Raw genomic sequence first — 27,740 nt, forward strand, 5'->3', positions numbered from 1 at the left:
CCCTATAGTCAAAACCCACTTCAAATCTGAAGAAAACAAATTCAATTTTCCTTCAATTGTAGGATGTGACTCTTTAATCAGAAACCTTTTCTAAGTAATCCAGTTGTCTCTCTTGCAAGTCAGTATCCAGAGAATGATTTTGGCTTTCCAAATATTATAAACTATATATATACACAATATGGACAATCTCAGCAACCCCTGAAGAGAAACCACTGAATTTTCTTCCCAGTTTTTCTCCACCCAAAATCTGTCTCTGTCTATCTGTAAGGAGGAGTTTATAAAAACATTAGATTTAATTTGTATCATTATTTGCTGACAGTTTCTAACTGCTTACCTGTAGTCTAATTACTCGCAATAAATAGTAATTCTTGTTTTAAGTACAGAAATCTGATTCATGCTTTCTAACAAGCTGGGTCTGGAAAGCAGATAAACTGGGGGAATCTTTAAATCAAATCTTTTAACTTTTGTGAATAATCTGGAGATAATAGTGCTTGATTTTCAAAGCACTTCCCACTGAGTCATGGCACTTGTTAATTAAGACAAGCACTACTTAAAACAGAGGCCAACTGAGACCATATCTCACTCATCTTTGGTAGCAGATTTCAAGAATAACTAATTAGATAAATCCTCCTTATTGATTCCATATATCACATGATGTATAGTACTTTTAATTGAAATTAATACAAATCGAAAGGACTGCCATTAGCCTTTTCTGAAGTTTACTCTAACCTTTTCAAGTAAATTGAATCGTTTTCATTCATGAAACATTATCTAAGCTGGAAGGCTGAGGACAGTGAACAAAATATTGACTTAGGCCACAATGTTACACGGTCCAGAGACTGCAAACCCCTGAAAAGTCAGCAATCACTTTAATATTCTAATGCAGGTAGATTGTACATTTAAAACATTGATAATCAAAAAAAAAACCTGCTCGCCTATTAAATGGCATTAATTTTACAACCTTACTGCTGTCAACATTTAAGGTTTTACAATGAGGTTAATAAATTTACAACACTGAATTTATTACATTTTTTGATCTATTTACAGAACATTTTGTAGATGTCGATTACAGTGTGAAGCATGAATGAGCCAAAGAAAGGCTGTGGAAGATACGTTTTAAAATATTACATTTTGTAACACATGCTCTCTAAATGGTTAATAAAAAAAATTCACGGTCACTTGTTCCTCTACCTTGAGATCAGTTAACCAGGTTAACTGTCAGTTCCAGCAGAATCTTCATACAATTCCCTCATTTACTTAGACCTTCTTCACATTTGCGGCAAATTCCACAACTTATATTAGATGCTAGTATTCTCATTTTCATTTAAAAAATGCAATTAGTACATATTGGACATGAAAACTCAATTGCAAGTTTGTTGACACACAGACAGTTCCAACTTTGTGAATAATTTATTGCATCAAAATCTCTCCAGAAGCAGGTTCCCTTCAAAAAGGTCAAGAAATTTGCATTTGCAGAAGCAATGTTACATCCTGGAACAATGAAGTACTTCCATTCAATCCATCTAATGACTTACTGATAATACGGCCTATATCGTGTCTGATCAGGGTGATGTGGTCCAGGCAATGGAGCCTGTGGAGGTGGGACTTGAATCCTTGGTGGAGGAGGACCTCTGGGAGCAGGCCAAACACCAATACCTGGACTGTGCCCTCCAGGCTGAGTAAATGGAGGACTAAGTGTTCCTTGGTCTTCTGTATATTGTGGTATTGTGGAGGCAGAATAGTGGTGAGGGGGTGGGGGGGTGTTGACAGGAGGACCAGTATGCTGAGGAGGGGGTGGTCCATGGGGTGGATGGTTCAGATATGGTGGCATTGGAGCCAAGATGTGTCCTGGTGGTGGGTTGATTGGAGGTGGAGCAGCTGACAAAGGTGGAGGCGGAGCCTGGTTGTACACCATGTGGGGATTGGCAGCAGCCTGTGCTGGGTGAGGCATGGGATGGCTTATTGGTGGGGGAGGGGGAGGAGGAGGGGCATAGTGTTGCTGTGGAGGCAGCATGTGATGTGGATGAGATACCACTGGATTGTTCTGGTATTCAGGATGATGATGAGGTGCAGCTGTTGGGGGCTCGCGACTTCCTGTACTTGAAGAGTCATCTTGAATAGGAACAGTGATCAGATTGCTGTGTTTTCTTGTTGTGACAGTTGAAATTCGAAAGGTTTCCTGATTCACTGACCTCGGTGGTGGAGGAAGAGGCATCTCAGTGGGCGGTGGACGAATATCCTCATGAGTCTGGCTATAGTGATCATGTGACACATGCTGAAGAGGGGGTGGCGGCATCAAGATGGCATGTTGTTTAGGAGGAAGATGCGAAATATGGTGCTTATCTTGTGGCATCAGAAAGCGCTCAGCTATTTCTGCTGGAGGTCCCATTGCAGGATGGAGTGGCTCCGGTTGTGATCTAATGACAGCCTTCCCAGTTCTCATATGTCGATGATTGATATGTGCCTGCAAATCTCTCTGAGAAAGATAGGTCCGCTTGCAGCCTTGGACAATACTACACATGAATAGGGAGCCTCGTAAACACTGCTCGATGCGCTGAACTGGGTCACTACACCTAAAGAAATGAAAATAGGTTCTGTCAGTTTCTATAATATTATATTTTAATAACCAAAACCATTTGTTGTAATAAGCATTTATGCCACAATTTAATCTATTGTATTCAGTTAGCCAGAAAATGCCCTGCAAGGAGGGAGCTGAGAATGTCAGTTAAAAGCGGCAATGGGAAGTAAGTGAGATGAGAATAGGCGTTTCCAATAAATAGGAAATAAAATCAAAGTATCACAGGGAAAGAGGCGATTGCTGCCTGAGAATTTCTCTTTTACATTTTTAAAGATATTGATTTAAATTAGCTGAGACATTAAATCTTTTAAATGGTGTAATTGAATCATGAGGTGAATTAATAAAATTATTAGAACAGAGTGGGTTTAAAGGTATTAATTAAAAGTCTAACCAAGATCTGCATTAAGATTCTAAAAGAGATAATTTAATATATTTTTCTACATCACAGATGGACAGCTGAAACTGACCAGCTGGACTATAAGAAATTTTTTTAAAAGCCAGTTGATTGGGTTTCAAGATCTGCATGTTCCTGTGAAAGTGAAGGATAAGGACAGCAAGATTCAGGACTTTTGGATGACAAGAGAAATTGAGAGCTCAGTCAAAAGGAAAAAGGAGGCATCCACAAGGTTAAGGAAACTGATGACAGACAGAGCCCTCAAAGAACACAAAGATAGCAGGAAATAACTCAAACAGTGAATTAGGGGCTGAAGGGGGCCATGAAATGTCTTTGGTTAACAGGATTAACGAAAATCCGAAGGAGTTATATGTGTATATAAGGAGCAAGAAGGCAGCTAGAGATTTACTCAAGGATAAAAGAGGAAACTTAGATGTACAGCTGGAGGAAGGGGTGAAGTCTTTGACTATTTGCTTGATTAGCAAGTTTGCAGATGATACTAAGATTGGTGGAGTAGCAAAGAGTGAAGGGGACTTGCAGAGAATGCAGCAGAATCTAGGCAGATTGGAGAGTTGAGCAGAGAAATAGCAGATTGAGTTCAATTCAGAAAAATTCGAGGTGCTGCATTTTGGAAGATCCAACTCAAGAGCAAACTAAACGGAAAATCCCTGGGAAAAATTGACGTACAGAGAGATCTGTGTGTTCAGACCCATTATACCCTGAAGGTGGCAATGCAGTTCGATAGAGTGATCAAGAAGTCATATGGCATGCTTTCCTTCATCGGACAGGGTATTGAGTACAAGAGTTGGCAGGTCATGTTACAGTTGTATAGGACTTTAGTTCAGTCACATTTAGAATACTGCGTACAGTTCTGTCACCATATTACCAAAAGGACGTGGATGATTTGGAGAGGGTGCAGAGGAGGTTCACCAGGATGTTGCTTGGTATGGAGGGTGCTAGCTATAAAGAGAGATTGAGTAGATTAGGATTATTTTAATTAGAAAGATGGAGGTTGAAGGGGGACCTGATTGAGGACTATAAAATCATGACAGATATAGATAGGCTAGATAGGAAGAAGCTTTTTCCCAGAGTAGGGGACTCAATTACTGGGGCGGGGGGGCATGAATTCAAGATGAGAGGGAAAGAATTTAAGGGAGATGTGCGAGCAAAGTTCTTTACGCAGACGATGATGGGTTCCTGGAAGGCATTGCTAGCAGAGATGGTAGAGACAGGCACAATAGTGTAATTTAAGAGGTGTCTAAGATACATAAATGAATGGGCAGGGAGCAGAGAGATACAGATCCTTAGAAAACAGGCAACAGGTTTAGCTAGAGGATCTGGATTGGTGCAGGCCTAGAGGGCCGAAGGGTCTTTCCTGTGCTGTAATTTTCTTTGTTCCTTGAATACATTGCATTGGTATTCACAAAGGAGATGGTCATGGTGCTATTGATTCTCGGCAGTGATATATTGATATTCTGGGTCATAAAAATAAGTGTCAGATGTTTTAACAAGCATTAAGATAGACAAGTTCCCAGAATCTGATAGGATCTATCTTAGAATATTGAGGGAAGCTGGTGAAGAAATTTCTGGGACCTTGTACAAAATCTGTAGTCATAGGAGAGGTCCTAGAGGACTGGAGAACAGTTGTTCCTTGTTTAAGAAGAGCAACAAGAATAATCTGGGAAATTATTGGCCAGTGAACATTCCATCAATGGTAGGGAAATTATTGGAAAAGATTCTTTGGAATAGGATTTACTCAGTTGTGGAAAAATATGGACGTATGAACAATTAGCATAATGGCTTCGTGTGGGGTACAATGTGATTCAAGTTTTTTGACGAAGTGACAATGATGATTGATGAGGGCGCAGCATTAGATGCTGTGAACATGGACTTCAGCAAGGCCTTTCACAAGGTCCCTCATGGCACACTGATGCAAAAGATGAAGTCAAATGGGTTCCACGGTGAGCTGGTAAAATAAGTGAAGAACTGGCTTAGTCATAGAACACAAAGAATAGAAATGGAAGGGTTATCTTTAACATGAAATCTGTTAACCTCACGGATCAATGCTGGGATCCCTGTTGTTCGTACACATGTGTGTCTATATAAATGATGTGGAGGAGAATACAGTGATGTTCAAAAATATAGATTGCGATTTTGGGTGAGTTTAACTAGTGTCAGAGTCATAGAGATGTACAGCGGAGAAATAGAACCTTTGGTCCAACTTGTCCATGTTAACTAGATATCCTAATTGCGTTCCATTTGCCAGCATTTGCCCCATACCCCTCTAAATCCTTCCTATTCATTTACCTATCTAGATGCTTTTTAAATGCTGTAAAACTGTACCCACCTCCATCACCTCCTACACTTGCCAGCCTGTGAGAAAAAAGATGCTCCTTGGGTCTCTTTTAAGTCTTTCCCCATTTACCTTAATCTTATGCTCTCTAGTTTTAGACTTCCCTAAACTGAGGAAAAGACTATTCGCCCTATCCATGCCCTCATAAATAACTTCTATAAACTTCTATAGGGATATCTTTCAGCTTTTGATGCTCCAGGGAAAGTAGCCTCAGCCTATGCAGCCTCTCCCTTTAGCTCAAACTCTTCAACCTAGCAACATTCTTGTAAAACATTTTTGAAACCTTTCACATTTCACATTTCACAACATCTTTTCTATTGCAGAGAGACCAGAATGGAATACAGTATTCCAAAACCAATGCCCTGTACAGCAGCAACATGTCACCTCAACTGCTATACACAACACACTGACCAATAAAGTCATGTACCAGATGCCTTCTTCACCACCCTGTCTACCCATGACTCCATTTCACAGGTATTATGAACCTGCAACCCTAAGGTCTAGTTGTTCAGCAAACCTTACCATTAAGTTTCTAATTCCTGCTTTAATTTGCCCTACCAAAATGCAGCATGTCACATTTATCTGCCATTCCTCAGCCCAATTGCCCGTCTGTTTAAGGTCCTGTTGTACTCTGCGGTAACATAGAACATAGAAAAATACAGCGCAGTACAGGACCTTCGGCCCTCGATGTTGCACCGATCCAAGCCCACCTAACCTACACTAGCCCACTTTCCTCCATATGCCTGTCCAATGCCCGTTTAAATGCCCATAAAGAGGGAGAGTCCACCACTGCTACTGGCAGGATATTCCATGAACTCACGATTCGCTGAGTAAAGAATCTACCCCTAACATCTGTCCTATACCTACCACCCCTTAATTTAAAGCTATGCCCCCTCGTAATATCTGACTCCATACGTGGAAAAAGGTTCTCATGGTCAACCCTATCTAAACCCCTAATCATCTTGTACACCTCTATCAAGTCACCCCTAAACCTTCTTTTCTCCAATGAAAACAGCCCCAAGTGCCTCAGCCTTTCCTCATACGATCTTTCTACCATACCAGGCAACATCCTGGTAAACCTCCTCTGCACCCGTTCCAGTGCCTCCACATCCTTCCTATAGTATGGCGACCAAAACTGCACACAATACTCCAGATACGGCCACACCAGAGTCTTATACAACTGCAACATCACCTCAGGACTCCGGAACTCAATTCCTCTACCAATAAAAGCCAGTACACCATATGCCTTCTTCACAGCACTATTTACCTGGGTGGCAACTTTCAGAGATCTGTGTACATGGACACCAAGATCCCTCTGCTCATCCTCACTACCAAGTATCCGACCATTAGCCCAATACTCCATCTTCTTGTTACTCTTACCAAAGTGAATCACCTCACTAACTTTCTTGCCTCTGTACTATACCACCACTTCTGGTGTCATTTGCAAAATTACTAATTCACATCCAAATCATTTGTATAAATGACAAAAAGCAATGGATCCAATATCAATCCTTGAGGCACACTGCTGATCACAGGCCTCTGGTCCAAAAAGTAACCCTCCACCATGACCCTCTGTCTCCTATCTTCGAACTAATTTTGTATCCAAATGGCTAGCTCTCCCTGTATTCAACGTGATTTAACCTTCAAATATCATCTGGGGGAGTATCACAGGATAGGGTAATGTAATGGGGGAAGGAATTTCAGGATTGAGTTCAACAGAACTTTCTTGATTGGCGTTCTCAGTCCAACTAAGGAGGAGGTATTACTGGAACTGCTAGTGGGAAAGGAGTTGAACTGAGTTGATCAAATGACTGTGGGGAACACTTAGGTGAGTGATCATTGCATGCGAAGTTTCACGAGCTGTTTCAGGATATATTCCAATAAGGGCACAAGTCAAAGGAATCAAAACCAGAGCTCCTTGGATGAGGGGGTAGAAAGAGCAAGTGAGAGCCAGCGAGCGAGTGTACAATGCAGGTCAAGTAAATTATTAAAGTGAAGCTATATACCATAAATTGATAAGTGAAATGTGGAATGGCAAAGAGGAATAGTATTGTGTACAGCTTTGGTCCACTTCCTTGCCATAAAGGGAGCCCAACAGAGGTTCGCCAATTGAACCCTGGGGATAGTGAGATTGTTTTATAAGAAATGGGGAAAACTCGGCCAATATTCTCTAGTATTTCAAGGAATGAATGATAACCTCAGTGAGGTGGGCATGGGCAGGACCTAGCTAGTGAGTCTAGAATAGGGGAACATAGTCTTGGGATCAGAGGTTGACCATTCGAGATGGAAGAATTTCTTTCCTTAGAGGGGAGTCAGATTCTGGAATTTACTACTCCAGAAGCTTGTGGAAGCTCAATCATTGAACATATTCAATACAGAAATTGGATACTAATAAAAGATTAGATTCCCTACAGTGTGGAAACAGGCCCTTTGGTCCAACCGATCCTCTGACTAATGCACCTAACACCATGAGCAATTTAACCTGACCTGCACATCTTTGAACTGTGGGAGGAAACCAGAGCACCCGGAGGAAAGCCACACAGACACGGGAAGAATGTGCAAACTCCATACAGACAGTCGCCCAAGGTTGGAATTGAACCTGGGACTCTGGCGCTGTGAGGCAGCATGCTAACCACTGAGCCACCGTGCAGTACCATGGTGATAGCACAGGAAAGTGGCATAGAGGTCAGGCAAACATACAAGGTTTGGTTTCAGTTCAGAACAATCTAGGGTGAGCAAGTTTTTCTAAATTCAAGCAGCAAGTATGTGTTCATAACACACCAATACTTAACTTAAAGTTAGTTTAGAGGATGATTCAGGGTAGTAGATAGAAAAGGTCACCTCACCATAAGAGTTAAGTTTGTGAAACTTCCAGACCAGGGAAGTTGGTTAGAAATTAACTGGTTATTAGAACTGAGAAAGTTTAGGCTTTCAGATTTATGGAAAAAAATCATTTTTGGAGATTTGGCAAGGATTCCAGAATTGTCTCAATTCATGGCAAGGAAACAGTCAGGAAATCAATTAATCAGAAGAGTAAAGAGTTGAGACGGGGGTGTAATTTATCTGGAATTAAGACTCTAATGGATAGTGTTAGGAATCCTTCTAAAAAATTGTTTTGCGATGTGTTTTGAGATCACTCTAACTGTATTGTGATTTAGACATCATGGTCTGCTTTTTCTTTTTTTCTGCACATCAAACTTTTTCTGCTGTTAAAGAAAACCTGCAGTCTCAGTGACAAATGACAACTTCAATTTAGGACAAGACCATGGGTAGGCCACTCAGCCCTTCACCGCCATTCATGATGAGCATGGCTGATCATCTAACATAATAGCCTGTTTCAGCTTTTGCTCCAATATCCTCTGATTGCATTAGCCCCAAGCGATATATCCAACTCTTCTTGAAATCTTACAATGTTTTAACCTTAAATGCTTTCTGCGGTAGTGAATTTCACAGGCTCACCATTCTCAGGAAAAAATTTCTCATGTTAAGGATTTGGATGAAGAAGAATTTGTTAAGCATGTACAAGAAAATGTTCTGATTCAGAATGTGGATGTACCTACTACAGGAGATGTAAAACTCATGGGAAATAAGGCAGGGCAGGTGACTGAGGTGTCAGTGGGGGAGCACTTTGGGGCCACCAACCATTGAGTCATAGAGATGGACAGCATGGAAACAAACCCTTCGATCCAACCCGTCCATGCCGACCAGATATCCCAACCCAATCTAGTCCCACCTGCCAGCGCCCGGCCCATATCCCTCCAAACCCTTCCTATTCATATCCCCATCCAAATGCCTCTTAAATGTTGCAATTAATTCTAATAGATTTAAAATAGTGCTGGAAAAGGATCGACCAAATCTAAAAGTTGAGAAGTTCTAAATTGGAGATGTGTCAATTTTGACGGTATTAGGCAAGAACTTTCAAAAGCTGTTTGGGGGCAGATGTTCGCAGGTAAAGGGACAGCTGGAAAATGGGAAGCCTTCAGAAATGAGATAACGAGTATCCAGAGAAAGTATATTCCTGTTAGGGTGAAAGTAAAGGCTGGGAGGTATAGGGAATGCTGGATGACTAAATGTTTGGTTAAGAAAAAGAAGGAAGCATATGTAAGGTATAGACAGGATAGATCGAGTGAATTCTTAGAAGAGTGTAAAGGCAGTAGGAGTACACTTAAGAGGGAAATCAGGAGGGCAAAACGGCGACATGAAATAGCTTTGGCACATTGGATTCTCCTTAATTCTAAGGGTTTTTACAACTATATTAAGGACAAAAGGGCAACTAGGGAGAGAATAGGGCCCGAATCTTTGAGGAGAATAGGGCCCTCAAAGATCAGCAGGGCGGCCTTTGTGTGGAGCCGTAGAAAATGGGGGAGATACTAAACGAGTATTTAGCATCAGTATTTACTGAAAAAGGATATGGAAGATATAGATTGTAGGGAAATAGATGGTGACATCTTGCAAAATGTCCATATTACAGAGGACGAAGTGCTGGATGTCTTGAAACAAACAAGTGGATAAATCCCCAGCACCTGATCAGGTGTACCCTAGACCTCTGTGGGAAGCTAGAGAAGTGATTGCTGGGCCTCTTGCTGAGATATTTGTATCATCGATAGTCACAGGTGAGGTGCCGGAAGACTGGAGGTTGGCTAACGTGGTAATAAGGACAAGCCAGGGAACTATAGATCAGTGAGCCTTACGTCGCTGGTGGGCAAGTTGTTGGATGGAATCCTGAGGGACAGGATGTACAAGTATTTGGAAAGGCAAGGACTGATTAGGGATAGTCAACATGGCTTTGTGCATTGGAAATCATGTCTCATAAACTTGACTGAGCTTTTTGAAGAAGTAACAAAGAGGATTGATGAGGGCAGAGCAGAGCAGAGCCTCAGGCGACTCTCTGTGTGGAGTTTGCACGTCCTCCCCGTGTCTGCGTGGGTTTCCTCCGGGTGCTCCGGTTTCCTCCCACAGTCCAAAGATGTGCGGGTCAGGTGAATTGGCCATGCTAAATTGCCCGTAGTGTTAGGTAATGGGGTAAATGTAGGGGTATGGGTGGGTTGCGCTTTGGCGGGTCGGTGTGGACTTGTTGGGCCGAAGGGCCTGTTTCCATACTGTAAGTAATCTAATCTAATCTAGATGTGATCTATAGGGACTTCAGTAAGGTGTTCGACAAGAATCCCCATGTGAGACTGGTTAAAAGGTTAGATCTCATGGAATATAGGGAGAACTAGCCATGTGGATACAGAACTGGCTCAAAGGTAGAAGACAGAGGGTGGTAATGAAGGGTTGTTTTTCAGCCTGTGACCATTGCAGTGCCACAAGGATCGATGCTGGGTCCTCTGCTTTTTGAAATTTACATAAATGATTTGGATGCGAGCATAAGAGGTACAGTTAGTAAGTTTGCAGATGACACCAAAATTGGAAGTGTAAGGACAGCGAAGAGGGTTACCTCAGATTACAACAGGATCTGGACCAGATGGGCCAATGAGCCGAGAAGTGGCAGATGGAGTTTAATTCATATAAATGCGAGGTGCTGCATTTTGGGAAAGCAAATCTTCGCAGGACTTACACAATTAATGGTAAGGTCTGAGGGAGTGTTGCTGAACAAAGAGACCTTGGAGTGCAAGTTCATAGCTCCTTGAAAGCAGAGTCGCAGGTAGATAGAATAGTGAAGAAGGCATTTGGTATGCTTTCTTTTGTTGGTCAGAGTATTGAGTAGGAGTTGGGGCTTCATGTTGTGGCTGTACAGGATATTGGTTAGACCACTGTTGGAATAGTGTGTGCAGTTCTGGTCTCCTTCCTATCGGAAAGACGTTGTGAAACTTGAAAGGGTTCAGAAAAGATGTACAAGGATGTTGCCAGGGTTGGAGGATTTGAGCTATGGGGAGAGGCAGAACTGGCTGGGGCTATTTTCCCTGGAACGTCGGAGGCTGAAGGGTGACCAGATAGAGGTTTACAAAATTATGAGGGGCATGGATAGGGTAAATAGATAAAGTATTTTCCTTGGGGTGGGGGAGTCCAGAACTAGAGGGGAAAGATATAAAAGAGACCTAAGGAGCAACTTTTTCACGCAGAAAGTGGTACATGTATGGAATGAGCTGCCAAATTTTTGGTGGAGGCTGGTACAATTGCAATATTTAAGAGGCATCTGGATAGGTATATGAATAGGAATGGTTTAGAAGGATATGGGCCAGATGCTAGCATGTGGGACTAGGTTGGGTTGGAATATCTAGTTGGCATGGACGGTTTGGACCGAAGGGTCTGTTTCCGTGCTGTACATCTCTATGACTCTATGTATCCTTAGACTGTGACCCCAGGTTCTGATGCCCCGCAATCAGGAACACAGTTCCTGTGTTTACCCTGTCTGGTCCTGTTATAATTTCATAGGTTTCTCTGCAATGGCACCTCTACCTTTCTGAACTCCAGCGAATTCATCCTAAAGCACTCAACCTCTCCTCATACATCAGTCTTATCATCCCAGGAATCAGTTTGATAAATCTTTGCTGCCCTACCTTTGTAACAAGAATGTCTTTTCTCAGACAAGGAGACCAGAACTGCACTCAAGGCCCTGTATAATTGCAGGAAGACATCCAGGTCTGACACTGGCTAATAAGGTTGGCTGGAACAGATTGTATATTGCTTCTTGAGCAGGCCGCCCCAAAATCATCTTCTCAAGGTTAGCTGAAATATCTGGGATGTGGAGAGCAAAATGAAGAGGAATGCTCTAATACCTGAAGTCTCTTGTGATAAAGTCCTTTATACCACTTGATATCTTTACTACCTGCATGCTTACTTTCAGTAACTGACTTACAAGGCCACCCAAGTCTTGCTGTATACCCCCCCATCGCAAGTTGCAGCCTTTAAGATTTTGCTACCAAAGTGGATAATCTGACATTTATCTACATTATACTGCATCAGCCGTGCATTTGCCCACTCACTCAGCTCATTTAAATCACATTGCAACATCGCTCTGTCCTCTCACAGCACAACTTCCCACCTAGTTTTGTGTCATCTGCGAATTTGGGGATATTACATTTAATTCCCTCATTCAAATCATTAGTATATATTATGAATACCAGAGGTCCTGGCACTGATCCTTGTGGCATCACTGCCTGCCATTCATAAAAAGACCTGTTGGCTGATTACGTCTGAACACTGTCACATTTGCCTAGTCTTGAACTGTTAAAACAGTTTGAAGTCTATGCCATTCAGCAAGCTGCTAATGCCACATAGCACGATGGCCGCTATCTGCGAAATGAAGATAAGACTTTGTCTCAAAAGGGACTGTGTCACTCTTACCTATATTGGTACAGACACAGGCAGATTGCTGAGGATGATATCAAGTGTATTTCTTCCTCTTGTTGGTTCATTCACTATCTGCTGCAGACTAAATCTAGCAATTGTGTCTTTTAAGATTTGACCTGCTCAGACAGTCATGGTGCTTTTGAGTCATTCTTGGTGATGGGCCACTGAAGTCCCTCACCCAGTGAACAGTCTACATCCTTGTCACTTTCTTTCAGCTGGTGTTCAACGTGGAGGTGTACTGATTCACAAGCTAAGGATGTGTGGTGGGAAGGGGAGCTTGATGGGGTCTGGAGTCATTGTTAAAGGCTCCCAAGGTAACTTCCTCCTTGCCAGCATACAGCACTTCTGCTATTCTCCAGTGATGGGGTGTCTGGGATAGTATAAGTATGCTTCCATGAGTATGACTATATGAACGGTTGCTTGATACCACAATATCGTTCTTTCAATTTTGGTATGAGCCTCAGATGTTAGTGAGGACAAATTTGTGGGATTGACATGGTTTGCCAAGTTTATCCATCATGCATCAGACCACACATGGATCAAGCGATAAACATCATTTTGGTCTCTGAATTGAACAATGGCATAATCCAGGAGATGTCAAGGTTTTGATCTAAAATCAATGTTCTGTACTTGTCCCTCTGACAGAATAAATTCTAACAAGTCTAACCTAGACACATCTCAACAATAGGATAATATTGTCTTTTCCCACCCCATTTTTCCCAGGAGGGTCCTCTCCAGAAATTACAGTCACGTCAACACTGGCATTAATGTCCTCCATGAAGGATGATCATTTTTCTTTTGTGGTAGCAGTGAGGACTTCAATATCCACAGGAGCGACTGATACTCTCCATACTAGCATCCAGAACATTGTGGCAGGATTCCACAGATGAATGACCATTCATGAGAAAACAGCAACAAGCAACACAAAGAAAGCAGGAAGGAATATAAAGAAAGCAAGAAAGAACTCATGCAGGAAATTAGGAGAACAAGAGGGTGCCATGAAATGTCCTTGGCAAGTAGCGTTAAAGAGAATTCCAAGGCATTAGAGACATGTGATGGCTCATTTAGAGATGTGATGTCCCAGTGAGGGCACTTGAGAGTTACAAGTTAAAGAGTGAGCTAAGAAGAGCCAGAAGGGGACATGAGAAGTTGTTGGCGGATAGGATCAAGTAAAACCCTAAGGCTTTCTACAGGTATATCAGGAATACAAGAATGACTAGAGTAAGATCAGAGCCAATCAAGCATATTGCGTGGGAAGTTGTGCATGGAGTCAGAGGAGTAGGGGAAGTGCTAAATTAATACTTTTCATCAGTATTCACACTAGAAAAATGTGGTCGAGGAGAATACTGACATACAAGCTACTAGATTAGGTGGGATTGAGGCGCATAAAGGAGGTATTAGCAATTCTGGAAAGTGTAAAAACATTAAGTCCCCTGGGCTGGATGGGATTTATCCTAGGATTCTCAGGGCAGCCAGGGAGGAGATTGCAGAGCCTTTAGCTTTGTTGTAGGTAGTACCGCAAGGATGTGTTTGAGGGTCCACTGTTTTTTGTCATCTTCATAAATGACCTGGCTAAGGGCACAGAAGAATGGGTTAGTAAATTTGTGAATGACACTAACATCGGGAGAGTTGTGGATGGTGACCAAGGATGTTACAGGTTACAGAGAGACATAGGTAAGCTGCAGAGCTGGGCTGAGAGGTGGCAAATGGAGTTCAATGCAGAAAAGTGTGAGGTGAGTCACTTTGGAGGGAGTAACAGGAATGCAAATTATTGGGCTAATGGCAAGATTCATGGTAATGTAGATGACCAGGTACGCTGATCCTTGAAAGTTGCCACCCAGGTCAATAGGGGTGTTAAAAAGTCATATGGTGTGTTAGCTTTTATTGGTAGAGGGACTGAGTTTCAGAACTATGAGGTCATGTTGTAGCTGTACAAAACTCTGGTGCGGCACATTTGGAGTATTGTGCACAGTTCTAGTCACTGTATTATAGGAAGGATGAGAAAGCTTTGGAAAGAGTTCAAAGGAGATTTATTAGAATGTTGCCTGGTTAGGAGGGAAGGTCCTACGAGGAAAGGCTGAGATACTTGAGGCTGTTTTCATTAGAAGAAGGTTGAGAGGTGACTTAATTAAGACATATAAGGTGGCACGGTAGCACAGTGGTTAGCACTGCTGCCTCACAGCGCCAGAGACCCGGGTTCAATTCCTGACTCAGGCGACTGACTGTGTGGAGTTTGCACATTCTCCCCGTGTCTGTGTGGGTTTCCTCCGGGTGCTCCGGTTTCCTCCCACAGTCTAAAGATGTGCAGGTTAGGTGAATTGGCCATGCTAAATTGCCCATAGTGTAGGTGAAGGGATAAATGTAGGGGAATGGGTGGGTTGCGCTTCGGCGGGTCGGTGTGGACCTGTTGGGCCGAAGGGCCTGTTTCCACACTGTAAGTCTAATCTAATCTAATCTAATTTCCTTTATTCAGAGAGTATTAGGGGCATGGAACGCACTGCCTACAACAGTAGTAGACTCGCCAACTTTCAGGGTTTTTAAAAGGTCATTGGATAGGCATATGGACGAGAATGGAATAGTGTAAATGGGCTTCAGATTGTTGCACCGACCTGTGGAACCATCGAGGGCCGAAGGGGATGTAGTGTTCTATGACATAAATTAAAAGCAAGAGGAAATATTTAGGATTGACAGAACCTTTATCCTCAGAGTTGAAATGTCCATCACTAGACGGCATGCATTTAAGGTAAGAGGGGAAAGTTCAAAGGAGAAGTGAGGGGTAAGTTTTTGTTTTAACACAGAGAATGGTAGGTGCTTCGAACGGAGTGCCAGGGGTAGAGTTGGAGGCAGATACAATTGGGGCATTTAAGGAGCTTTCAGGTAAACACATGAATAAGCAAGGAATGGAGGATGTCGACCATGGGCAGGCAGAAAGGATTAGTTTAATTTGGTGTCATGTTTAGCACAACGTTTGGGCCAAAGGGCTTTTTCCTGTATTGTACTGTTCTATGTTCTATAACAAGCAATCAAATTATTGAAAAAACAAGTCTGTGGCCTCAATGGATTCTAACTAAAGTCACAGCATCATACAGGTCTGAAACAATTCATGTACACTGACCAGATATCCTAAACTGATCTAATTTAATTTTCCTATTCAAATACCCATCCAGTTGATATTGTAATTGTACCAGCCTCCACCACTTCTTCTGGCAGTTCATTCTATCCATGCTCCACCCTCTGCACGAAAAAGTTGCCCCTTTGGTCCATTTTGAATCTTTAACTTCTCACCTTAAACCCATGCCCTTTAGTTTTGGACTCCCCTACCCTGGGAAAAAGACCTTGGCTATTCACTCTATTCACGCTCCTCATCATTTTATAAACCTCTATTAGGTTACCCCTCAGCCTCCAGTGTTCCGGGGAAAAAGCTTCAGCCTATTCAACCTCTCCCAAAAGAACAAACTCTCCAATCCTAATGACATTCTTGTAAATCTTTTCTGAACCCTTTCAAGTTTAACAACATGTTTCTTTTAGTAGGGAGACGAGAATGGAACACAGTTCTTAAAGTAGCTTCACCAATGTCCTGTACAGTTGCAACATGACATTCCAACTCCTATACTCAATGCATCGACCAACGAAAGCAAGATTGCCAAATGCCTTCTTCACGATCCTATCTATTCATTTTCAAGGAACTATACACCAAGGTCTCTTTGCTTGGCAACACTCTCCAAGGGCCCTACCATTAACTGTATAAGCCCTGCTATGGTTTGCCTTACCAAAATGCAACACCGCACAGTTATCTAAATTAAACTCCATCTGCCACTCCTTGGTCCATTGGCTTGATTGAACAAGGGCCTGTTGTATGAAGATGATCTTCTTCACTGGCCAATACACCTCAATTTTGGCATTATCTGTAAACTTACTAAGCATACCTATGATAGTCACATCCAAATCATTTATATAAATTATGAAAGCAGTGGACCCAGTACCAAACCTTGCGAAATACCGCTGTTCACAGGGCTCTAGTCTGAATAACAACCCTCTATTTCCAACCAATACACCAATTTTGTATCCAATTGGCCAATTCTTCCTGGACTCCATGTGATCTAATCTTGCTAACAGTCTACCATACAGAACCTTGTTGAATGCTTAAGTCCATAAAGACGTTTACCGCTCTGTGTTCATTAGTGTTCTTTGTCACTTCTTCAAAAAATTCAACCAAGTTAGTGAGACAAAATTTCCCATTCACAAAGCCAAGCTGACTCTCCATAATTAGTCCTTGCCTTTCAAAATGCAAGTACACCCTGTCCCTCAGAATCCTCCATCGACAACTGACCTCACATTCACCAGTCTACAATTCCCTAGCTTTTCTTTACCACCTTTCTCAAATAATAGCACCACGTTAGGATAATGTAGGATTAAAGGCTGGCACAACATCGAAGGCAGAAGGGCCTATACCGTTCTATGTTCCATTAGCCACCCTTCAGTCTTTTGTATCTCACCAATCTCCATTGGTTCCATACGTAAACTGCCTTGATGATCTTTAAGGGACCCTATTCTCTCCCTGGTCACTCTTTTTTCCTTAACGTATTAGTAGAATCTCTCTGGATTTCCATAATCCCATAGAGTCAGAGTCCTACAGCACGGAAACAGGACCTTCAGCACAAACTGGTCCCTGCTGACCAAAATGTCCATCTACACTAACTCCATTTCCCTGTACTTAGCCCATATCCTTCTAAACCTTTCCTATCCATGTATTTGTCCAAATGCCTTTCAAATGTTGTTAATGTACCTGTCTCAACCACTCCTGTTGGAAGCTCATTCCATAGGAGTACCACCCTCTGTGTAAAAACGTTGCCCCTGAGCTTCCCTTTTATTCTTTCCCCTCTAACTGATGCCCTCTAGTCCTCAATTCCCCAACCCTAGGAAAAAGACTGAGTGCATTCACCCTATCCATGCCTCTCATGATCTTATACACTTCTAGAAGATTGTCCCACAGTCTCCTAAACTCTAAAAAAAAAGGCCGAGGTTGTCAAACCTCTGTCTATAATTCAGACCCTTTAGTCCTGGCCTTGTAAATATCTTCTGCACTCTTTCCAGTTGAATAACATCATTCTTATAGCAAGGTGACCAAAACTGAACAAATGCTCCAAGTGCGACCTCATCAATGTTCTGTATAACTGCAACATAACTTCCCAATTTCTATATTCGATGCCTAGACTGATGTGCCAAAAGCCTTCTTCACTGCCCTCTCTACCTGTGACTCCTCTACCTGTGAACTGTGTACCTGACCTCCAAACTCACTCTGTCCCACTACACTCCTTGAGGCCTTGCCATTCACCATGAAACTCCTACCTTGACTTGACTTCCCAAAATGCAATACTTATCCATATTAAACTCCATTTGCCATTTCTCAGGCCACTTCACCAGCTGATCAAAGCCCTGCTGCAATTTCTGATAACCTTCCTCACCGTCCTGGATACCACCTATTTTAGTGTAATGTGCAAATTTACTAATCGTGCCTTGTACATTCTCATCCAAATCACTGACAATGATAACAAACAGCAACCGGCCCAAGGCCTCTACTAGTCACAGGCCTCCAGTCCGACAAGCATCCTTCCATTATTACCATCTGTGTCCTACCATCAAGCCAATTGTGTATCCAATTTGCCAGCTCCATGGATTCCATGCGATCTAACGTTTCAGAGCAGCCTACCATGTGAAACCTTATCAAAGGCCAGACTGAAATCCATATAGGTATATCTACTGCCCGCCCTTCATCAATCTTCTGGTCACTTCTTCAAAGAACTTCTTCAAATTTGTGAGGCATGATCTCCTATGCCCAAAGTCATGCTGACAGTCCTAATCAAACCCTGCCTTGCCAAATGCACGTATATTTTATCTCTCAGGATTTTAATTTGACTTACCTACCACAGATGTTAGGCTTATTGCTCTATAGCTCTCCCTTCAGCCTGATTTCCCTCTTAAGTCACCATGCATCAACGTGGGTCCAGGAGCCTGTTTCCATCTTGTATTACTCTATTACTCTAAGTAGACTCCTTATACCCAACAAGAGATCCAATTGATCCTAGCTGTTTGTACCTAACATATATCTCCTTCACTTTCTTGATGAGAGCCTCAATTTTTCTGATCATTTAGCATTCCCTGCACCTACCAGCCTTGTCCTTCACACTAACTGGAATATACTGTCTCTGAACTCTCGTTATGTTATTTTTAAAGGCCTCCAATCAACTTTTGAAAGTTCCTGCCTCATAACATCAAAATTAGCCTCATATAAATTTAGAATTTTAACTTATAGATGAGGTCTATCCTTTTCCATAACTATTTTAAAACTAATAGAATTTTGACAACTTGCTCCAAAGTGCCTCCCCACTGACACCTCAGTCACTGGCCTGCCTTATTTCCTAAGAGAAGGTCAAATTCTGCTCATTCTCCAGTTGGTACATCCACATATTGAACAATAACATTTTCTTGCACATACTTAACAAATCCATCTCCATCCAGGTCCTTAACATTATGGCAGCCTTTGAACATGGTGGGCTTTTGCTCACAGCAAGATAATCATCCATTGAATTTAGGAAGAAAAATAAATTCTCCATCATCAGGAACATAGAATTGCAACTACTGTCAACAAGGGACCATGAGAGGTATTTTCCTGTTGTCTGTAGCAGAAAAAAATCTGATCTGCCTAAATCACCTACCTCCTGTTGTTAAGGAAATCCTACCAGAGACAGTGAAACTTTAGACATACAACAGCTATTAATGCCAAAGTCTTTGTTACCAAACACGACCAGAGAAATGCCAAGATACACTTGGTCCATCAAGCCTACTTGCTATTAGATATGATTTGAGCTGATCCTCTATAACAACGCTATATTTATTTGCTTCCCAAATTCCTTGAACACCTTTAGTCTCCAAAAAATCTATTCCTTTCCCAAATATATTCATCAACCACATCCATAGCCTTCTGTGGTACAGAATTCAACAGGTTCACCATCTTCTAAGTGAAGGAATTTCTTATTTCAGTCCAAAATAGCCTGAGTACCCTGAGATCACTCTTCTTATTCTGGATTCAGTAGTCAGGGTAAGCATTACGTCTGCATTCAGTCTGTTTAGCCTTGTCAGAACTTTACACATTGACTGAGATCTCCTCTCATTGTTCTGAAGTCAACCATCCAATAGATCTCTGTATGACAAATCTGCCATCCCAATAATCAGTCTGGTAAACTTATACTGCACTCAGAGCTGTGTATCATGGATATAGACCTTTCAGTCCAACTCATCCAAACCGACCAGACATCCCGATCTGAGCTAATCTCATTTGCCAGCATTTGGTCCATATCCTTCTAAATACTTCCTATTCATGTACCTATCCAGATGCTTTTTAAATGTTATAATTGTATCTGCCTCCACTGGCAGTTTGTTCTATACACACACCAACATCTGCATGAAATAGCTACCCCTCATGTACTTTTTAAATCTTTCCCGTCACCTTAAACCTATAATTTTGGGCTCCCCCAAACTCCCAGAAGACCTTGGATATTCACCCTCTCCATGCTTTTGACTTTATACATGATTTGGAGATGCCGGTGTTGGACTGGGGTGTACAAAGTTAAAAATCACACAACACCAGATTTAATTGGAAGCACATTAACTTTCGGAGTGACGCTCCTTCATCAGGTGATTGTGGAGGGCTCGATCGTAACACAGAATTTATAGCAAAAATTTGCAGTGTGATGTAAATGAAATTGTACATTGAAAAATTGATTGTCTGTTAAGCCTTTCATCTGTTAGAATACAGTTTCACTTCTTTCATGTGTAAATCACAAAACCCTTTTTCTTAAAGTTGCATTCTCGGGTTAGCTGTTATAGTGGTGATACAAGGTGGGAGGTGTACATGGCAGGTACTCATGTGACTCAGCCAATGTTGTCTACCTTATACGTTGCAGGCAAGGATGCCCGGAGGCATGGTACATTGTGGAAACCGAGCAAAGGCTACGACAATGGATGAATGGGCACCGCACAACAATCAATAGACAGGAGGGTTCCGTCCCAGTTGGGGAACACTTCAGTGGTCCAGGACATTCAACCTTGGACCTTTGGGTGACCATTCTCCAAGATGAACTTCAGGACAGGCAGCAGAGGAAAGTGGCCAAGCAGAGGCTGATAGCTAAGTTCGGTACCGATAGGGAGGGCCTCAACTGGGACCTTGGGTTCATGTCACATTACACCACACACACACACACGCACACGCGCACACGCACACACACACACACACAGATACAGGTACACAAAGACACGCACACAGACACCCACACACACCCGTACAGACACACACACTCCCACATGCATCCCCTCACAGACTTAAGACACTCTGCACTCACTACACATCCACTTTCTCACACTCACAACCCCCCCACACATACACTGACAGACAAAGACCCACATGCACACATATATTTTGTGTGGTGAATTTGTACTTGCAGAGTTACATTGCACTTTGCTGAAAAACTGCATACATTCATGTAGAACTCTGAGCTCAAAAGCTGCATGAATTTATGTAAAACTCTGTTATCTCACTTTTTAGATTAGAATCAATCTAAACATCAGGTCATAGACAGAGAACACAGGGGGCTAACACCTTCAACATATTGTCTAGCTATCACCATTGTTAACAGCTAACCCGAGAATGCAACTTTAAAAAAAAGGGTTTTGTGATTTACACATGAAAGAACTGAAACTATCACTGTATTCTAACAGATGAAAGGCTTAACAGACAATCAATTTTTCATTTTATAATTTCAGATACATCACACTGCAAATTTTGCGATAAATTCTGTGTTACGATCGAGCCCTCCACAATCATCTGATGAAGGAGCGTCACTCCGAAAGCTAGTGTGCTTCAAATTAAACCTGTTGGACTATAACCTGATGTTGTGTGATTTTTAACTTTGATTTTATAAACCTCGAAGGTTACCCATTTGGGAAGTTTATCTGTTATTTAGTAAGGAAACCTGCACACAAACTCTAGGTGTAGGTCTCATCAAGGCATTTTACATCTGAACTAAGACTTCCTTGCTCCAGTAGTCAAACCCTCTTGCAATGAAGGCCAACATACATAATCCTTCCTGTTTACTGCACCCACATACTTGCTTTCAGTGACCACTGTGTATGTACACCCAGATCTCTTTATAGATAAACACAGAATCAGATTATCCCTACAGTGTGGAGTCATGCCATTTGGCCCAACAAATTTACACCGACTCTCAGAAGAATGTCCCATCCAGACTCAGCCCCTATAAAACCTGATTTCCTATGGCTAATTCACCCAACCTACACATCCCTGGACACTAAGGGCAATTTGGTATGGCCAATCCACCCAACCTGCACACCTTTACACTGTGGCAGGAAAGCAGAGCACCCAGAGGAAACCCTTACAGACATGGGGAGAATGTGCAAACTCTATAGTCTTCTGAGGCTGGAATTGAAACTGGGTCCCTGGCACTGTCATGCAGCAGTGCTAACTACTGAGACATAAGAACTCAGGAGCAGGAGTAGGCCATCTGGACCTTTGAGCCTGCTCTGTCATTCAATAAGATCATGGCTGATCGTTTAATGGCATCAGGTCCACCTACACATCTTCTCACCATGACCATTAATTCTTTTACTGTTTAAAAAATTACCTATCTTAGCTTTAAAAACATTCAATCGTTCAATGAGGAAGCCTCAACTGAGCAGGGAATTCCACAGATTCACAAACCTTTGGGTGAAGAAGCTTTTCCTCAATTCAGTCCTAAATTTGCTGCCCCTAATTTTGAGGCTAAGCCTTCTTGTTCTAGTTTCACCTGCCAGTGAAAACATCTTCCCTGCTTCTATCTTATCTATTCCCTTCATAATTTTATATGTTCCTGTAAGATCCAACCTCCGCCCCCTCCCATTCTCCTAAATTCCAATGAACATAATCACAGTCTTCTCAGCCTCCCCTTGTAAATTAACTCCTTCAACTCTGGAAACAACCTAGTGCCGCCCCTTTTATCAGAGAATCCCTTCAGTGTGGAAACAAGCCATTTTGCCTATTGGGTCCACACTGACCCTCCGAAGAGCATCTCACTCAGACTCATCCTCTACCCTATGGCTGCAACCCAACATTTCCATGATGAACCCACCTAAACCAGCACATGTCTGGACAAGACAGGCAATTTAGCATGGCCAATCCACCTACCTGCACATCTTTGGATTCTGGGGGAAAACTGGAGCACCCAGAAGAAACCCACGCAGACACACGGCATAGTGGCACGGTGCCTCACAGCGCCAGAGGCCCAGGTTCAATTCCCACCTCAGGCAATTGTCTGGGTGGTGTTTGCACATTCTCCCTGTGTCTGCGTGGGTTTCCTCTGGGTGCTCTGGTTTCCTCCCACAGTCCAAAAATGTGCAGGTTAGCTGAATTGGCCATGCTAAATTGTCCGTAGTGTTAGGTGAAGGGGTAAATGTAGGAAAATGGGTCTGGGTGGGTTGCTCTTCGGAGGGTTGGTGTGGACTTGTTGGGTGGAAGGGCTTGTTTCTACACTGTAAGTAATCTAATCTAATTTGCAAATTCCACACAGACAGTCAGCCAAGGATGGAATTGAACCTGGATCCCTGATGCTATGAGGCAGCAGTGCTAACCAGTGAACCACTGTATCGCCCCAGATCTGAAACATCACCTGACAAAGCAGTGCTTCAGAAGTTTGTTATTTTAAAAATCTGTTGGACTATAACCTGATGCTAGATATGCCCATGGCTAATGCAACAGAACAGGCTGACAGCAATTCGAGAACTTGGGATTATATTAGCTCAATGTAGTCTTCGCAAGTAGAACAGCAACTCTGTAGACTCAAAGTTCCTGTTTGTGCAGTTGCAGTTGCTTGCACATAACATACATAAGAAAATTTCACACAAGACATATATAAGAACATTTCACACTAATTAGTTGTTTCTCTTGAATTATGTAATCAATCTATTACAACACTAAGAGTAAGTTTTAGTTAAGATAGTTCAAATAGATTTTGAAGTAGTTGTGGATCAACCTATATACAAAAAAAATCACTAAAAGCATCAAAGGAAAAGATTCGCACCAGTTTGAGATACTAAAAGCAGCCAGGAGAAATGAATATGGTCCTGAAATGATAGGCAAGTATCCAGTCAATTGTTGACACAGTGCAGCTGGCAAAGGTTACTTGAATGCAGTGTCCAATATGAAAAACCTCAAGAAGGAAGAGAAACAAGTTTGGGAAACATCAGGAATGACCAAGGGTGGACCACAAGCCTGTCAATCTCTTTGTCCTTTAGTGATATGATTTGCTTAATTGGAAATACACTGAAATTGCTGAGTGTGGCAATATTTCCATTGGGTTAAGGACTAACAACAGTTAAACTGTGTACTGCACGTAAGTAGTTGAGGCAAGCTTGACCTGTATAAAATGCTGTATCAGACAGCCAATTACAAAGGGATAACTCATACCGCTGACCAATAGTAATAAAAGGGAGGTTGGGTGGCATGCATATTCCAAGTTTAAAATGTATCATTAAGACATTCTGAAGCGTTTGTGTGCCTTATTGCTCTGGAGAAATGAAGCAGTAAATCATAATAAATGTTACCTGAAACCACCCCACGACTCAGATTCTAAATGAAAAATATGAGATCTAACACTTGGTGCCCTGTGACTTCTGACTTTGCCCACCCCAGTCCAACACCTCCACATTTGAGCTAGAGGGCCTGGGTTCAGCTCTCACTTGTCCCAGAGGGGTGTCATAACAGGTTGATTAAAATAATATGGACTGCCAATGGCTGTACATGAAGTGTACTGCTCAGATAGTCTACATGATATAGCATGAATTGATCAAAACATTTGAGAAATAACTGGCAATATTACTGAGCCAGGAATTGTGCTGCTAAAGGCCAGGTGTTATGAAGTAAAATAGTTTAAAATATTTTCAATACCAAGAAAGGCACAGTGCAGTGAAAAGCTCAATACAATCAGAATACGTCTTACCCAGGACACATCTTGTCACCCTTTTTCTCTTGCAAACTCGCACAGGTGAAACAAAACACATGTTTGCATGGAATCTGTGAAGAAATACACATTTGAGGCAACACATTAAATACCCATTTGTTCCGTACATCATATAATGGCAAGACTTTACAGCAAAATCAGTTTTGGGTTCACTGTTTCAACTTAATCCTAGACTTGGAACAGAGTGAGCTTGTCTGTAAAAGACAGAGAGCGGAAGAGTGACAGAGAGAGAGCGAAACAGAGAAAGGGTGAAAGCGAGAGCAGAAGAGTGGGATACAGCAAAACACTGAGTTTGAAAGAGAGTACGAGGGCGCATGAGAGCGAGGGCACGCGATAGCATGGGTGCGGGTGTCAGAGAGGGGGTGTGCGCGTGCATGTGTGAGAATGCTGTGAGTGCATGAGAGAGAGACAGTGTGAAAGAGAGGGAGCGTACGTGTGAGAGGAGGCGTACTTGTGAGATAGAAACAATCAGGGGAAGTGGTGAAGTGATTGGCTGATTTGGAACCAGCTTTAAGGACTGAGTAAGTAGTACAGGGTGGGAGACAAAGTGTAAAGTCCTTATTTTTGTATACTTCATTAGGAAAATTCAGGTTACCGCTACAGGTGGCACGGTGGCTCAGTGGTTAGAACTGGTGCCTCACAGCACCAGGGAGCCGGGTTCAATTCCAGCCTTGGGTGACTGTCTGCATGGGCTTCCTCCCACAAATCAAAGATGTGCAGGTTAGGTGAATTGGTCATACTAAATTGACCATTGTGTTTGGTGCTTTAGTCAGAGGGAAATGGGTCTGGGTGGGTTACTCTTCGTGTGGTCGATGTGGACTTATTTCCACACTGCAGAGATTATATGACAATTCTAGTGCAAAAAGGAGAGAGAGAAATCTGTTTTGGTAAGTAGTGGGCAAGGTTGAGTAATTTGTTCAGTTTATCGTTTGTAGTTGGTAAGGATCATAATGGCAGGAGAATTCGGTCCTGTGGAATGCTCTTTCTGTGATTTATAGGAAATCAGGGACACTCCCAGTCTCCACGGTGACCTCGTATGTGGGAAGTGCATTCAGCCACAACCCCTAATCAATTGCATGGAGCAGATGCAGCAGCAGACAGACTCACTATGGAGCATTTACAAGGTTAAGAACATCATAGATAATTCAGGTGATGTGACCAGCTTGCTAAATGTAAGGGCTGGACAGGTAGAAAAGCTTAGGTAACCACTAAGAAAACCAGTAGGCATGGGCAGGTAGTTCAGAGGTCCCCTGCAGCCATCCCCCTTTCAAATTGATATACTAAGTTGGATACTGGGGGTGGGGAGTGGGATTGCCTCTCAAGGGAATGCAGCAAACTCTTGCAGTAGGGGAGGAAGAAACTGCGACCGCTTTACTAAGGGAGACTTAATTCTCAGGGGAACTGATTATGAGTGGTTATATGGCCACAAACGAGACTCTCGAATGGTATGTTGCCCCCTGTGCTCGGGTCAGATACGTCTCATAGCAGCATTCTGAAGACAGAAAGAGTGAACAGCCAACAGTTGCTGTAAATGTTGGATACCAATGACATGGATAAAAAAATAAATTAGGTCCTGCAACCAAAATTTACAGATGAAAGAGGAGACCTACTATGGCTGTAATCTCAAGATAACTTCCAGTGCAACGTGCTACTGAGTATAGGATTAGGCAGATAGGTCAGATTAATATGCATAAAAATGGATGGCATAGGTCGAAGGGAGAGCTTTGGATTTTTGATCATTGGGACAGATGGGTTGCACCTGAAACAGAATGAACCTCATATCCTTGCATGAGTTTTGCTCATGCTGTTGGTTTTAAACTAATTTGGCAGGGGGGTAGGAACACAGCTGATATAAAGCTGCGAGCAAGATGTCGAAGAAATGTTCGGACACACCAGCAGACAAAGAAGACATAGGCATGATAAGGCATATGGGAGAACTGGAAGGCTAAATTGTACCTATTTAAATGCAAGGAGCCTGACTGGTAAGACTGATAAACTTAGAACACTGAACAGCAGGTCATATCGGTGGCACTGTGACACAGTGGTTAGCACTGCTGCCTCACAGCGCCAGACAAATTTGCCTCAGGTAAATGTCTGTGGGGAGTTTGCATATTCTCCCCATGTCTGCGTGGTTTACTCCGTGTGTTCCGGTTTCCTTCCACAATCCAAAAATGTGCAGTTTAGGTGAATTGGCCATGTTAAATTGCCCATAGTGTTAGGTGAAGGGGCAAATGTAGTGGAATGGGTCTGGGTGGGTTGCTCTTCGGAGGGTCACTGAGAACTTGTTGGGCCAAAGGGCCTGTTTCCACACTGTAAGTAATCTAAAAGAAATATCGTTGCAAGCATTGTTGTTCAAGAAAGGGAGTAGGGATAGCCCTAGTAACTATAGGCCAGTGAGTCTGACTTCAGTGGTGGGCAAAGTCTTAGAGAGAATGGTAAGGGATAAGATTTATGAACATCTGGGTAGGAATAACGTGATCAGGGATAGCCAGCATGGTTTTGTGAAGGGCAGGTCGTGCCTCACAAACCTTATTGAGTTCTTTGAGAAGGTGACTAAGGAAGTGGACGAGGGTAAAGCAGTAGATGTTGTGTATATGGATTTTAGTAAGGCGTTCGATAAGGTTCCCCATGGTAGGCTAATGCTAAAACTACGGAGGTATGGCATTGAGGATACATTAGAGGTTTGGATTAGGAATTGGCTGGCTGGAAGGAGACAGAGGGTAGTAGTTGATGGACTATGTTCATCTTGGAGTGCAGTTACTAGCGGTGTACCACAAGGATCTGTTTTGGGACCATTGCTTTTTGTTATCTTTATAAATGATCTAGAGGAAGGGCTTGAAAGCTGGGTAAGCAAGTTTGCGGATGACACAAAAGTCGGTGGAGTTGTGGATAATGAGGAAGGAAGTGGTAGATTACAGCGGGATATAGATAAGTTGCAGAGCTGGGCAGAAATGTGGCAAATGGAATTCAATGTAGCTAAGTGTGAAGTCATTCACTTTGGTAGGAGTAACAAGAAGATGGATTGCTGGGCTAATGGTAGGCTACTTGGTAGTG

At 42.5% G+C, this 27,740-nt stretch overlaps 1 protein-coding gene across 2 annotated transcripts in view; it reads right to left on the reverse strand.

Annotated features, from left to right (window-relative positions):
- Positions 1–813: 813 nt before the first annotated feature.
- The window catches only part of cbll1 (Cbl proto-oncogene-like 1, E3 ubiquitin protein ligase), a 39,005-nt gene continuing 12,078 nt past the window's right edge, over positions 814–27,740 (reverse strand). The window contains exons 5-6 of one of the 2 annotated variants that reach the window (XM_060843293.1): positions 24,666–24,739; positions 814–2,573 (exon numbers count right to left, since the gene is read on the reverse strand). In XM_060843293.1, coding sequence (XP_060699276.1) covers positions 1,532–2,573; positions 24,666–24,739 — 1,116 coding nt within the window. In that variant the 3' untranslated portion in view covers positions 814–1,531. The remainder of the gene's footprint in view (positions 2,574–24,665; positions 24,740–27,740) is intronic. The other variant, XM_060843294.1, reaches the window with a different exon arrangement.

This window comes from Hemiscyllium ocellatum, chromosome 23 (genome assembly GCF_020745735.1).
Source record: "Hemiscyllium ocellatum isolate sHemOce1 chromosome 23, sHemOce1.pat.X.cur, whole genome shotgun sequence".
Taxonomy (NCBI): domain Eukaryota; kingdom Metazoa; phylum Chordata; class Chondrichthyes; order Orectolobiformes; family Hemiscylliidae; genus Hemiscyllium; species Hemiscyllium ocellatum.